The sequence below is a fragment of the Alosa sapidissima genome, chromosome 24 (genome assembly GCF_018492685.1).
Source record: "Alosa sapidissima isolate fAloSap1 chromosome 24, fAloSap1.pri, whole genome shotgun sequence".
Lineage (NCBI taxonomy): Eukaryota > Metazoa > Chordata > Actinopteri > Clupeiformes > Clupeidae > Alosa > Alosa sapidissima.
The window spans coordinates 16,813,269-16,826,514 of record NC_055980.1 but is presented as its reverse complement, the minus strand read 5'-3'; the positions used below and the strand labels follow the sequence as shown (position 1 = coordinate 16,826,514).

General features: G+C 45.1%; 1 protein-coding gene across 1 annotated transcript in view; it reads right to left on the bottom strand.

Annotated features, from left to right (window-relative positions):
- LOC121700727 (protocadherin-15-like) overlaps positions 1–13,246 on the bottom strand; it is a 180,616-nt gene that overhangs the window by 44,775 nt on the left and 122,595 nt on the right. The window contains 3 exon segments of the mRNA XM_042083929.1: positions 2,512–2,534; positions 2,537–2,623; positions 4,093–4,201. Of these exon segments, the coding sequence (XP_041939863.1) occupies positions 2,512–2,534; positions 2,537–2,623; positions 4,093–4,201 (219 nt within the window).

The following is a 13,246-nucleotide window of genomic DNA, read 5'->3' as shown; positions in this document are numbered from 1 at the left end:
TGTGTGTGTGTGTGTGTGTGTCAGTCTGGCTGTGTATTTGTGTATGTGCAAATGACGTATGTGTATGTTTATGTGTGTGTGTGTGTGTGTGTGTGTGTGTGTGTGTGTGTGTGTGTTTGTTTATTTGCCTACACTTTATTTGTACCACCATTCAATATCCACCTATCTGTACCACAATCACTTCTTGGTTACGTGTGTGTGTGTGTGTGCGTGTGCGTGCGTGCGTGCGTGTGTGCGTGTGTGCGTGGAGTGTGTGTGTGGTGTATATGATTATGTGTGTGTGTGTGTGTGTTTGTGTTTGTGTGTGTGTGTGTGAGTGAGTGAGTGTGTGTGTCTGTGTGAGTGAGTGAGTGTGTGTGTGTGTGTGTGAGTGAGTGAGTGTGTGTGTGTGTGTGTGTGTGTGAGTGTGTGTGTATGCATTCAGTCTTTGCCCTTGATGCCACTGTTGAACTGCCACTTCTTGCGCTGCAGTAGTATGCTGTGTGTGCGTGTCTGCCGCCCCCCCCCCCCCCCCCCCCGCCCCCCATGCCACCATTCAGTCACCTCGGTGTCTGCGTCCCCCACCACCCAGCCTGCTTGTCGGAGAAGAATCTGTCCAATATGTGCCACCCCAAGGCTCAGCAGCGTGACAGTCACTAAGATGGAGAGAGAGAGAGAGAGAGAGAGAGAGAGAGAGAGAGAGAGGGGGGGGGACCAGGATAGGGGACGGGACAGAGGAAGACCCGCCATCTCACCAACACCTTCCCCTTCCTCTCTCTCCCGTCTTCCACTCTGCCGCCGAAGGGGAAATCACTCATGCGGTGATGGTGTCCATGGAGCCGCTGAGCCTGCTGTAAAAGTCCAGCGCCGTGAAAAGCCATTCCGCATAATATAACGTGCCCAATGAACAGCCGCAGCGGATTCTTACCGGATAACCACAGACATGGGCCATATCTTTACAGCAGCATTTTCAGTCATTTCAAGTGCCATCATTCTACCATCATTTGTACTGTATGCCTTAAAATAAGACTGCGTAACAAGTTTGTCAAATGTCCTTATTGATGGCCTGTGCATTGTCTAGTTCAATATTCTGTGTATTATCTGTGACTGTGGCACTGTACTTCAAATCTTCTGCAACTTAAAGCAACGTAGAACATTATATAGTGCATTGAGCTGACTTATGAGACACACAGCAGAGTGAGTGGCCTATACATCATTGGTCGCTTCTGTAATAAGACCCTTCTGCTTGCTGCTGTGTTCCAAACACCATGCTGACTGGATCCGAGCCACTATATCGATCTTCAGTGTGAAAGTCACAGCTTCCTCCTCCTCTTCCGCACCCTCTCTCTCTCTCTCTCTCTCTCTCTCTCTCTCTCTCTCTCTCTCTCTCTCTCCTCTCTCTCTCTCTCTCTCTCTCTCTCTCTCTCTCTCTCTCCTTGATGGACAACCAGGAAGCTGTAGGAAGCGGAGTGACTCATTGGCTGGGGTTGGCGGTTGGTATGGCGCGAGAGAGCCGGCAGCGCGGCAAATGTTCTTCATGGATCATCAGACGGGGCCCCCTTTGAAGCTCGCTGGGAGACACCCGTCCGGTTCTGCCGTGGTGTTACTGCCGCAGGACCCAACTGGGCACAGTAGGTGTAGCTGCAGGCAAAATCTATACTTCTCTCTCATGCTGTTCTCTCTTTCTCTCTCTCTCTCGCTATTTCTCTCTCTCACGCTTGCTCTCTCTCTGCTTTGAGCTCAATCTTTTTCTCTCTTTTAACTCACACTCACCCTCTCACACACATGGGTCTTCTACTTTCTCTCTCACTCCCTCATTCTCACATTCTTTAAAGGGACACCAGGCAAGCCTGTTGCTTTTTCTCTACGAAACTCCCCCTCGCTCGGTCTGAAGCTCTTTCCTTTCTTTGCGTCTTCCGTCAAGGGTTTTTGCTGCTTCTTCACCGGCTCTGCCATTATACACACGTTTGCAACAATCTCTACCGTTTCGTTAGCCTGCCATTGTGCTGTAAACTGATCCTGCTTCAGTCGGCGGGTAGGATACACCGAACTTGCAAGTGGATATTCTTCCTACAGGCAGTAGGGGCGGCGGGCGACAGAGCCTTCATTCGGCCCATAATGAGTCATTTAACCATTATACCGACTTACGAAGATGATTAATTAACACGAAAACGTTGCCGTGTCCCTTTAACTCAATCTATCGGTCTCTCTTACTATTTGCGCTCTCTCTCTCTTTCTTTCTAACTCGTTCTCCCTCTTTCTCCCCGACTCTCCAATTTCTTTCTGGCCTAATCGCTCTGATGATGCTATTTTCATGCTCTGTCCTTCCGTCCTTCTCTCTCTCTCTCTCTCTCTCTAACTACCTCTCTCATGTCCCTGTCTCATCTATCTCTTTTTCTCCCACAATCACCACCATTTCTCTCACACTCTTTTTCACTCACTCTCCACACACACACACACTCACTCGTGCACCCTCTGATTGAAACACTCCACTTACAAGACCATTCCAGATGGTAAAATGATTGCCATTACCTTGATGACCAGGTCAAATTTGTGTTGAGGTCTCTGCTGATGGGCTGCAGAAGATACAGCTCCGCCGTGGTTCGATTCAATGCGAAATACTTAGCATACGACTCTGGCTTGCCTAAAGAAGAAACAAAAGGACAAGCAATATGTGAGCATCACAGTTTGCTGCATTCGCAGTGCAGTTACAAGTATGCAGCGCAGTTTGTTTTTTATAGAGGGGTTTTTAAGTACCTCTAATGCAGACAAAAACACTGCTCTCGACAGAAAATGTGGGATTGGAAGCATTTGAAGGGTCATTACACAAAGGCACAAAGTTCATCGATAACACACTGCTCCCGGTAATGTGTTCCTTCACCGTGCGCTCAGGAACGACAGGGTGCAGCACGACGCCTGCCAACGCTGTGACAGTTTGAACAAAGTCCCAATTAGCATCCTGAGGCTTGGCCCAGGCATCTCCATCAGTCAGAATTCCTCTCAGCTGTTGCCTATGCAATAGGAATATGTGTGTGGATATATGTGTGTGGAGTGAATCATTGTGGATTTGTTTAAAGCACCACGCATGTCAGCATCAAGGTCTTTCACTGACAAGCACTGGATAAACAACGGATTTGATTGAGCGCCACTGACAAAAATAGAATTGAATCGCAATCGACACAGTGGCAGCGGCAAAGGGTTGATGCAGGGGTACAGGTTTGTATTGAAAACAATGGCAAGTAATGTAATCGAACCTTGAAAGTGGAGTGCGCCACACTCATGTTGGCACCTATGAGGCCTTTAGAGCAACCTTTACAGCAAAGTAGATGTACCGCAAAGCGGTACAAAATATGACTGCCGATCAGTCCAAATAAGAGGTTTGGTCACTGGTGCCAACTTTGGGTTAACATAGGAGGCAATTCGAAGTTGGAAGATAGAGCCTTGTATAGCCAAATCACTCTTCTTATCAATTTGGGATGTAAACCTGAGCATCTGTTCTTGTAAAATAAGAAAACATCATGGCTATTCCATGATATGGATGTAATTACATTACGTAGCCTATTGTTAAAAGTAGAGATTTACGGATCGGGTTAAGTTCCGCTCGGGTCGATGTTTATCGCATATTTTGGGGGGTAAGGTGGGGCGAACTGGATCTTCATAATGGGTTGAGTGGGTGCGGGTCATAAAGCGCTCCAGCCCACTTGCATTTCTACTTCCCATTAGAAATAGATGGCAACACTGGTCACAGCCAGTACTAATTCAATGGCGCTGACCACAGCGTTTCATTATTGGGGGTGGGGTTGGGGGCATCACTTTTAACTTTGGGGGACCCCTGAGATGGCACATGTGAGTGTGGTAGCGGTAGTGGTAAGAGACAAAGGGAAGGACAGAAATGCATTGAAAGAGTGACTTGTCATTTAGCAGACGCTTCTCCATAGCAACTTACAGTGAACTTACTACAGACAACAAAGGGTTAAACGCCTTGCAAACTCACACAACCTTGTGGTTTTCCATTTGAAAGCCCAGTTCCCCAACCACGAGACCACCACCACTCCACAAGGAAAGAGGGATAGAGAAGAGGAGAGGGGAGGAGAGGCAGAGACGAGGGCATACCGATGAGGATGGAGTAGAGGATGCCGGGGCGCTGAGATGGAGGCTGGATGTTTCGGTCCTGGTCCACTGCTTGAATGGGTGGGGTCACGTTCACCGGGTTGACTTTACTCTGAGAAGGGGGAGAAAAAGAGTCTGTCACTTCCACAAGCATGCTCTCTCTCTCTCTCTCTCTCTCTCTCTCTCTCTCATTGATAACAAGTTGCACTTTGAACATCTGTAGATGTTTTTTTTTTATTTACTCATTTATTTTTGTGTGTTGGGGCTTCTGCTTTTTAAATATGTTATTCATTATTGATTGATTGAAGTGTTGTGCTGTTGTGCATAGCAATAAAGTATAAATCAAAATCAAAATATCTCTCTCTCTCTCACACACTCTGTCACTTCCACAAATATGCTCTCTCTCTCTCCTCTCTGTCACTTCCACAAGCCAAGTATGCTCTTTCTAGATAGATAGATAGATAGATAGATAGATAGATAGATAGATAGATAGATAGATAGATAGATACTTTATTGATCCCCAGAGGAAATTCAAGGTCTCAGTAGCATACAGACAACACACATACATTCACTAACAGCAGAAAAAGTAATTAAAAGTATATATTATAAAAACACAACTAAGCAATAAGGACAGTAGAAGATAAACAATATACTAAATATACTAAAATACAAATTATACTAACACTTAATCTAAATCAATTCTAAAAACAGTATCCACATAGTGGTGATTAATCAATCAATATACTAAAATACAAATTATACTAACTAACACTTAATCTAAATCAATTCTAAAAACAGTATCCACATAGTGATCATTAATCAATCAAGAGGCGCTTGCAATGATTGAGGTAGGGACTGAGCCTGTGATTCTCTGTGCATAGTAAGGTAAGGTAAGGTGCTCTGTGTGAGTGAGTGTCACGGTGATAGTACAATGGTGATAGTGGTCGTGGTGATAGTGCAAATGAGTAAGTCCAACAGTGCAACAGTGCAAGAATAAGTCTATATACTGTATCTATATATCTATATATATATAACTATTTTAAGAAAAGGTATAAGTGTGGCCACAGTTCGGCTGTGGCATGGAGGAAGGGGTTATGCATATGTGCTAATGTGCTAATATAGCACGCAAACAGTGAGGCAGAAAGACAGTGGTAAAAAGTGGCTAGTGGACAGACAGTATCCAAACATGGAGGGGGTGAAGAAGCAGACAGACTATGCAGAGAAGTCTATCTCTCCTCTTCCCTTAAGTGAAGCATTGAACAGTTCAATGGCCCTGGGGACAAATGACTTCCTCAGTCTGTCTGTTGTGCAAGGCAGTGAGCGAAGTCTCCAGCTGATCAGGCTCTTCTGCTTAACAATAGTGTTGTGGAGTGGGTGACACTCATTGTCCAAGATGTTGATCAGTTTGTTCAGGGTCCTTTTGTCAGATATTGAAGTGATGCACTCCAGTTCAGCTCCCACTACAGAGCCAGCTTTCCTTTACCAGCCTGTCAATTCGCCCAGCATCCTTCTTCTTTGTGCTTCCTCCCCAGCATACCACTGCATAGAAGAGGACGCTGGCAACAACAGACTAGTAGAACATCCTGAGGAGCTTGCTGCACACATTGAAGGACCGCAGCCTCCTCAAGAAGTACAGCGTGCTCTGCCCTTTCTTGTAGAGTGCATCAGTGTTGGCTGACCAGTCCAGTTTATTGTCCAGGTGGAGACCCAGATACTTGTAGGTGCTTGCCACCTCCACATTGACCCCATCAATGGGGACTGGTAGCAGAGTGGGCTTAGACCTGCGGAAATCCACCACCATCTCCTTGGTCTTTGAAGTGTTGAGTTAAAAATGATTGAGTTTGCACCATTGCACAAAGTCCTCCACCAGGCTCCTGTACTCCTCCTCCTGCCCGTTCCTGATACACTCCACAATTGCAGTATTGTCAGAAAACTTCTGCATGTGGCATGACGGTGTTGTAGCAGAAGTCAGATGTGTACAGGGTGAACAGGACTGGAGAGAGCACAGTTCCCTGTGGCACTCCGGTGCTGCTGATCACAGTGTCAGAGAGACAGTTTCTCAGTCTGACGAACTGTGGTCACTCGGTCAGGTAATCTGTAATCCAGGTTACCAGGTGAGCGTCCACACCCATCTGTAAGAGCTTGTCTCCCATTCTGAGGGGTTGGATGGTGTTAAAAGCACCTCTCTGTCACTTCCACAAGTATGCTCTCTCTCTCTCTCTTTCTCTCTCTGTCACTTCCACAAGTATGCTCTCTCTCTCTCTCTTTCTCTCACTGTCACTTCCACAAATATTCTTTCTCTCTCTCTCTGTCACCTCCTCAAATATGCTCTCTCTCTCTCTCTCTGTCACTTCCACAAGTATGCTCTCTCTCCCTCTCTGTCACCCCCACAAGCTCTCTCTTTCTTTCTGTCTTTCACACAAACACACACAGACACAGACACAGACACACACACACACACACACACACACACACACACACACACACACACACACACACAGGCACCCACAATATATGCACAGACATACATAAACTTGTGGCAAGAGAATCCCTTAGTCATTAGTGTCTATTCCTCGGCTCTGGTAAACTTGAGCACCTTTGATTTCCATGGCTCCTTGATGTTGCTGCACCTCTGCAATGTCACAGCCAAACCCATGCAATATTCATGAAAGCCTCGCACTAAACAGACTGCGGTACAAGACCTGTTGTCATATTAGTTTTCAAAACTAAAGTAACAGAGAGTAAACATCAGGCATTATGTGACAACCTGCTTGTGCCGTCTTGAGCGGACGCACGGTGACTGTAGGTATAATGCAGCTTCATTCTGTGGCTCCTCGGAGATTTATGTCATTGTCGAGACAGGAGTTCCACTCCTTGCTGCCTAAAAACCTCAAAGACGAGTGCATCTCCCTCCCCCTCTCTCTCTCTCTCTCTCTCTCTCTCTCTCTCTCTCTCTCTCTCTCTCTCTCTCTTAGCATGGGTGTGCAAAATCATAAACACATGCAGGAGGCCAGGGCCTGGTAAATAAGAAAGCTCATCTATAATTCAGTCCACCTTTCGGTAGCAAAAAAAAAGCCCTGCAAACACTATAATGACAGATATTAAAAGCCTGGGAAGGGACCCAGCTCTGAGGGAAGCCACCGTACTGTTTGAGTCAGCAGTAGTCAGCAGGGAGAGAGCAGTAACAGGGTCCCCCCCTCCCCCACTCTCTTCGCCTCTCCATTCGCCCCAGGCCTTCGTCTCCTTAATCCTTAATTCCAGACATACGCACCCAGCAGCCGCCATGACGCAGCTTCATATCTGTGTGTGGCTGGGGTGAGTCGAGACGAGAGAGGAAGGAGAGGACTTGACCAGGTGACTGGATGAGACAAGATTGCAACATGCAGAACACAGTGTACGCACATGCACACACACACACACATGCACACGCATACGCACATGCTCAACAGGAAGGCAGCGCAGTGAATGTTCTAAGCAAATGCATCAGTTTATTTTCCCCCCTGCTGTTGTGGCATTTGCTTTTAATAATTGATGTTACTTTGTCATAAGAGGGCTGCAAATCACGGCGACGTCCCGTTATGCACTCGTAAAGAGTTAGCGTGCTTCTGCACCGTGAAAAATTAAGGAACAAATCATCGGCTGGAAATGTGGTTGCTGAAGTGCTAAACATAAGCACTTCCTGGACACCTCGTTTTCCCTCACCCCACCCACTCGCGCACCAGCATGCACACTGCGAGGATGTTCGCTGTACCAGCTAATGACAATGTGCTCTTTAAAACACATTAAACAGCGAGAGGTACAAGGCATTGACTTTTTCAAAAGCACACCAGAAGTGTGTGTGTGTGTGTGTGTGTGTGTGTGTACGTGTGTGTGTGTGTGTGCGTGTGTGTGTGTGTGTGTGTGTGTGCATGTGTGTGTGTGTTTTCATCCATCTCTGGCTGTTTAGTGGCTGATACTGTGTGGCATGTACTGTAAATGTGAAACACTTCATACTGAGGCCAGAATACTGTGTCTTCCGATATCATTTCCAGAACATTCTGCAGGCAAAACCTACAGTAATACACAATATGCTATAGACCCTTTCAACAAGAAAAACAAAAACAATGCTTGAACGTTGTATTTTGTTCCCAATCTACTTCCGCCTTATTAAGATAACATATGGAACGCTAAAACGGAAGCCTTGTGGAACAACTATGATGCTGATAATGGAACTCTCTACACAAATGCATCAGTATGCTTGTGGTTTGTGTGCTGCTAGCACTATTTATGGATTAACAGGTCCACATAAGGACCCCCCAAACAATAACAGAAGCAGAACATTCAATACCACTTTGAGGACGGTATTGGGTTCACTTGTTTGTTTAGTGGACTGTCCGGTAAAAAATGCCCCATGGCTCGGGAGAGATTGGGATGTTCAAGAAATACCTCAGAGCAGAGCATGTTTATCATTTGAAAGAGTTCGATAAATAAGGCAGTGTCTGGCAGTTCTGTATTTGTTTACAGTCCCGTCCAAGCAGTCTAAAGAGATGAATATAATTCACTGAAACCTACAGTAGTCTAGTCATTTCACCAATAAACAATTTCAAAAAAAATTTCCATTTCACATACATTTCTACTTTTAAGTAGGGACAAGCAACAATAGACTGTATCTCAAGAGATAACAATCAGAAAAAGTTCAAAGTGTTTGCAGTCAGTATAGATAAGAAAACCCAATAATTACTTTTTTGAATGCACAAAAAGTTTTCTTTCAGCTACAAAAACAGACGTATTTTTCACTGTTTGTGTGTGTTTGCATGACTGAATGATGGATGAGACATACTGTAAGTGAGCAATTGATCAAAATCACACTACATTATAGGCAACAACGTAAGCTATACTGTTGATGGTACAAGATAAAATGAACATGAAGAAACAAATACTAAATCATAATTATAGAAATATTGAGTAAAGTCATGAGTAATGAGTCAGTGATGAGTAAAAACTATGTTATCACTCGTGCAGAAAACACTCATCAGTTAAGCTTTTATTATGATTAACTCTATAGGTCTACAGTATATTCATGTGTGACTGGCCATTTATATTTTTTATAACCTTTTACGACCTTAATTTAACCAGGTTAGTCTCACTAAAATAATTAATCTTTTTTTCACCTGGCCAAGAATGACAACAGTAAAACACATCATCAGTAGGGCAAAAATAAGCTCTCTCACGACAGCGTAAACCCAGCTCACAATCCCTGTTAGTGGGTGAACAATCAAACACTTGGTGATATGAAGAGCAGACAAAAAGTAACATCGCTATCAACACTTGGCCGCTACAAGCCGGTACAGTATAATTCACTAATGAACCAATTAGCACAACTTTGTAATGAATCAAGATCAGTCAGAGAGGAAGTCAGCACAGAAGGGCTTATGGCTAATTTAGTCACAAATGGTGACCACCACAGGCTCAACAACCCTAACAGATATCTTATCCACAAAAGTCAACAGAAGGATTCAGCACTGACTAGCCGAGATCGAAAAAGGCTAATGCTTTAGCGACAGAGGAATTCTGCACTGACTAGCCGAGGTTGAAAAAGGCTAATGTTTTAGCGACAGAGGAATTCTGCACTGTCTAGCCGAGGTTGAAAAAGGCTAATGCTTTAGCGACAGAGGAATTCTCCACTGACTGGCCAAGGTCAGAGCCCGTTTACGGAGAGCCGGATCACTCCCTATTATGTAACTCCATTGTACCTGCAATCTGTTGCAGTTCCGCTAGGGGCGAATAAGTGCAAAAACAATGGGGGTCTATAGAGCTAGACGGCTAAATTTGTCTCTTTCACCTGGTTGTCGTTGAGAAATTGAAGATTTGATTGTGGTTTCTGAAGGCTCAATATGGATTATAGGTCAAAAGTTGAATGAACGAGTAGTCACGGCCTTTCGATTTCTTACAGGTTGGGTCGTTGTTGCCCACAACACACTAGCTTTCTGCTAATGAATGACGTCATTGACACATTTGAAAGGCTTTTTAGAACAAATAAGTGACTCAAAAAATATAATACTCAGCGGTTTGTATTTTCTCTGCCCCCTCTTTTGACTGCAACATTCGAATTTCTGGGAAAAAAATTATATCCCGAGAAAAGTGGATTTGAGGGGTACAGCTCCATAGGCCTCCATTTATTCTGCACTTATTAGTGAGCGCCCTCATGTGGAACCAGAAAAGGAACTGCAACCAGTTCAGAAACTGGAAGTTTCCCGAGAGTGGCGGTTCTCCCGTTATTAGACATTCTCTGCCAAGGTCGAAAAAGGCTAATGCCAGAGCCCGTTTACGGAGAGCCGGATCACTCTCTATTAACTTCATTGTACCTGCAATCTGTTGTAGTTCCGCTAGGGGCGATCACGAATAAGTGCAAAAACAATGGGGGTCTATGGAGCTAGACGGCTAAATGTGTCTCTTTCACCTGGTTGTCGTTCAAATCGAAGATTTGATTAGACCTCCATTCATTCTGCACTTATTCGTGAGCGTCCTCATGTGGAACCAGAAGAGGAACTGCAACCAGTTCGGAAACCGGAAGTTTCCCGAGAGTGGCGGTTCTCCCATTATTAGACATTCTCTGCTAATGCTTTAGCGACAGAGGAATTCTGCACTGACTAGCTGAAGCTAAACATGGCTAACGGGTTAGGCAACAAAAGAATTTAGCACTGACTAGCCCATGCCGAACAAAGCTAACAGTTTAGCGAGAGGGGAATTCAGCACTAACTAGCCTAGGCCAAACAAGGCTAACAGTTTGTTTAGCACCCACACTCTGGCACCTCTCTCCCAACCCTTTGCATCTCCTCTGGCTCTGAGAAGCAGCTGCAGAGAACAGCTAAGTGTCGGCCTCTGGCAGAGATTTATCTCCCTAGCACTGCAAAGTAATCCCCCATCCCCTGCAATTACAATGCCAGGGACCGCTGTAAATCAAAGGGGGCCGCGGTGGGCCCCGCGCAGAGGAGATTAGCCATGATACCCTTTCAATCAGCCATTATCTATGGGGTTACTATGGCAGCACACTCGCCAGAGAGTACACTAATGCCGGCTAATGTCGAATAATGCAGAGGAGGTAACAATGGAGTGTGCGTGGTCATATGTTAGCAGAAAATCGTGAGATTAAGGCACCCAGCTTGCATGGTTTTGGGGGACGCGAGGGGGGGGGGGGGGGCGCTCATGCATATCTGCGGATATGAAAATGGCTCCAAGGAAATGACACCATTAGTGGCTCTGTCTGCTGAAAGCATAATTTAACAAATCTCCCATAAGGTAGATCTGATGTCGCCTCAGAGTATCAGTTTCGGGCACTGTTTTTTTGTGATGGCATTCACTTTGTGGCAGCGGCTTTGGCAGTGCAGCTAAATTTAGCCGTCAGCTAGGCGAGGGAATACACAACGTGTCACAAGGGTGATTCCTCTGCGCCGGCAGACGCTTGATGAATATGTACGAGGTGGGGATCGTGAAGCACTCATTCAAGGTGAAAGAGAGAGTGTGATAAGAGAGAGAGAGAAAGAGAGAGATAGAGCATGACAGAGAGAGAGAGAGAGAGAGAGAGAATGAGAGAGAGAGAAATGGCCACTGAGGATCTTTTATTGGCCTAATTAATGAATATGGTTTTAGGAGGGCAACACTGAGGTGTGTGAAATGACTGTGATCTCGCCGTCCTCCCTACTTCAGCTCAATAAGACGTCAAGATAGCATATGAATAACTTCTACAGCTTCTGAAACACACACACACAGACACACACACACACACTACATTCACTTAATACGATCATTTTCTTTGGATACAAGTGATTCAATAATGTTTTAGCCTTTGATAGTATTGCCATCAACCACCCCTATTTATGACACTACAATATGACCCTACGGTACTAACCCTTTCATATTATGACTTGCAGCAGTCATAAGAAGATTATAGAAGGTCACTATTACTCATATTGTGGGTTGCACTTAGAATACAGATGCGATACAATGACATACTACAGGAAAAGAAATGTGTATATTTTACATCTCAAATTTTTTTGTTGTTATTTAGCTTACTTTACATTCCAAAGTTGCTGACATTATGGCAAAAATATCCACTGCATCAGTGCTTTGTCTCTTTTAAAACTCAAACCAAAACCTTGGTTTATGGTTTGCGTCCTAGGCTACTGTTCAAAGTCATCCTAAAATGACTTTCTCAACTTTTTTCAATATTGTTTTTGGCCATGTCATTCTAGACTTGTTTGCTGCGTTTGGAGAGATCTTTCAAAAGTCCTATCCCTGATACCTGATGGCAGGAAGCAGAGCTGTCAGTTCAGATGTGGCTCATCAAAACTGCAGACGGACTATATGGGAGTAAAGTCGGGTTTACAGGGACTCCTACTGTGCTGGGAGTTGTACACCGAGAGAGGAGAGGGGTCGAGGGAAAGAGAGAGAGAGAGAGAGAGAGAGAGAGAGATGGAAGAGAAGCAGGGAGAAAGAGAGAGTGAGATAGAGAGAGGGAGAGAGAATGGTAGAGAAAGGGAGAGAGGACAGACTGAGAACGAAAGAGAGGGTGAGGGAAAGAAGAAAAGACTTACAGAAGGAAAGGAACGATACAAAGAGCAGAAACATGCAGAAGAACGATAGAGGAGAGAGAGAGAGAGAGAGAGAGAGAGAGAGAAAGAGAGAGAAAGAGCGATGGAGGCAGAAAAGGGGGAGGAGGAGGAGGCTGACGTGAGTGTGTAAGTGGGTCAGGATGTGAGCGTGTTTTCTGGCTGGCAGTTTCTCCAAAATGTGAGCGCTCGGAGAGGGAGCCAAACGACAGGGGGCAAAGTGGCAAACTGCTAGGAAGAGGCTGCATGCTTAAAATGCCAGCAGCTAAAGGGGAAATATGAGCAGGAGAAAAAAAGATCGATATGGGCCGTCGGGATTCTAAGTGGAATTCATACTTTTACATGAGACCACCCTACAGGCTCTGGGTACATCTTACACACAGACACACACACACATACACACACATACATTGTAACTTCCTACTCTATCAAGCTGTGCAGGCTTTACACTAACTGCTTATCTTGTATGTCCAACAGGCTTGTTGGGATTGCACGGCCGGAGGGCAGTTCAGAGGTTAAGAGAGGATGCAGCAGCAGGTAGTTTAGATTTGAGCGGTGATCAAGAGCCA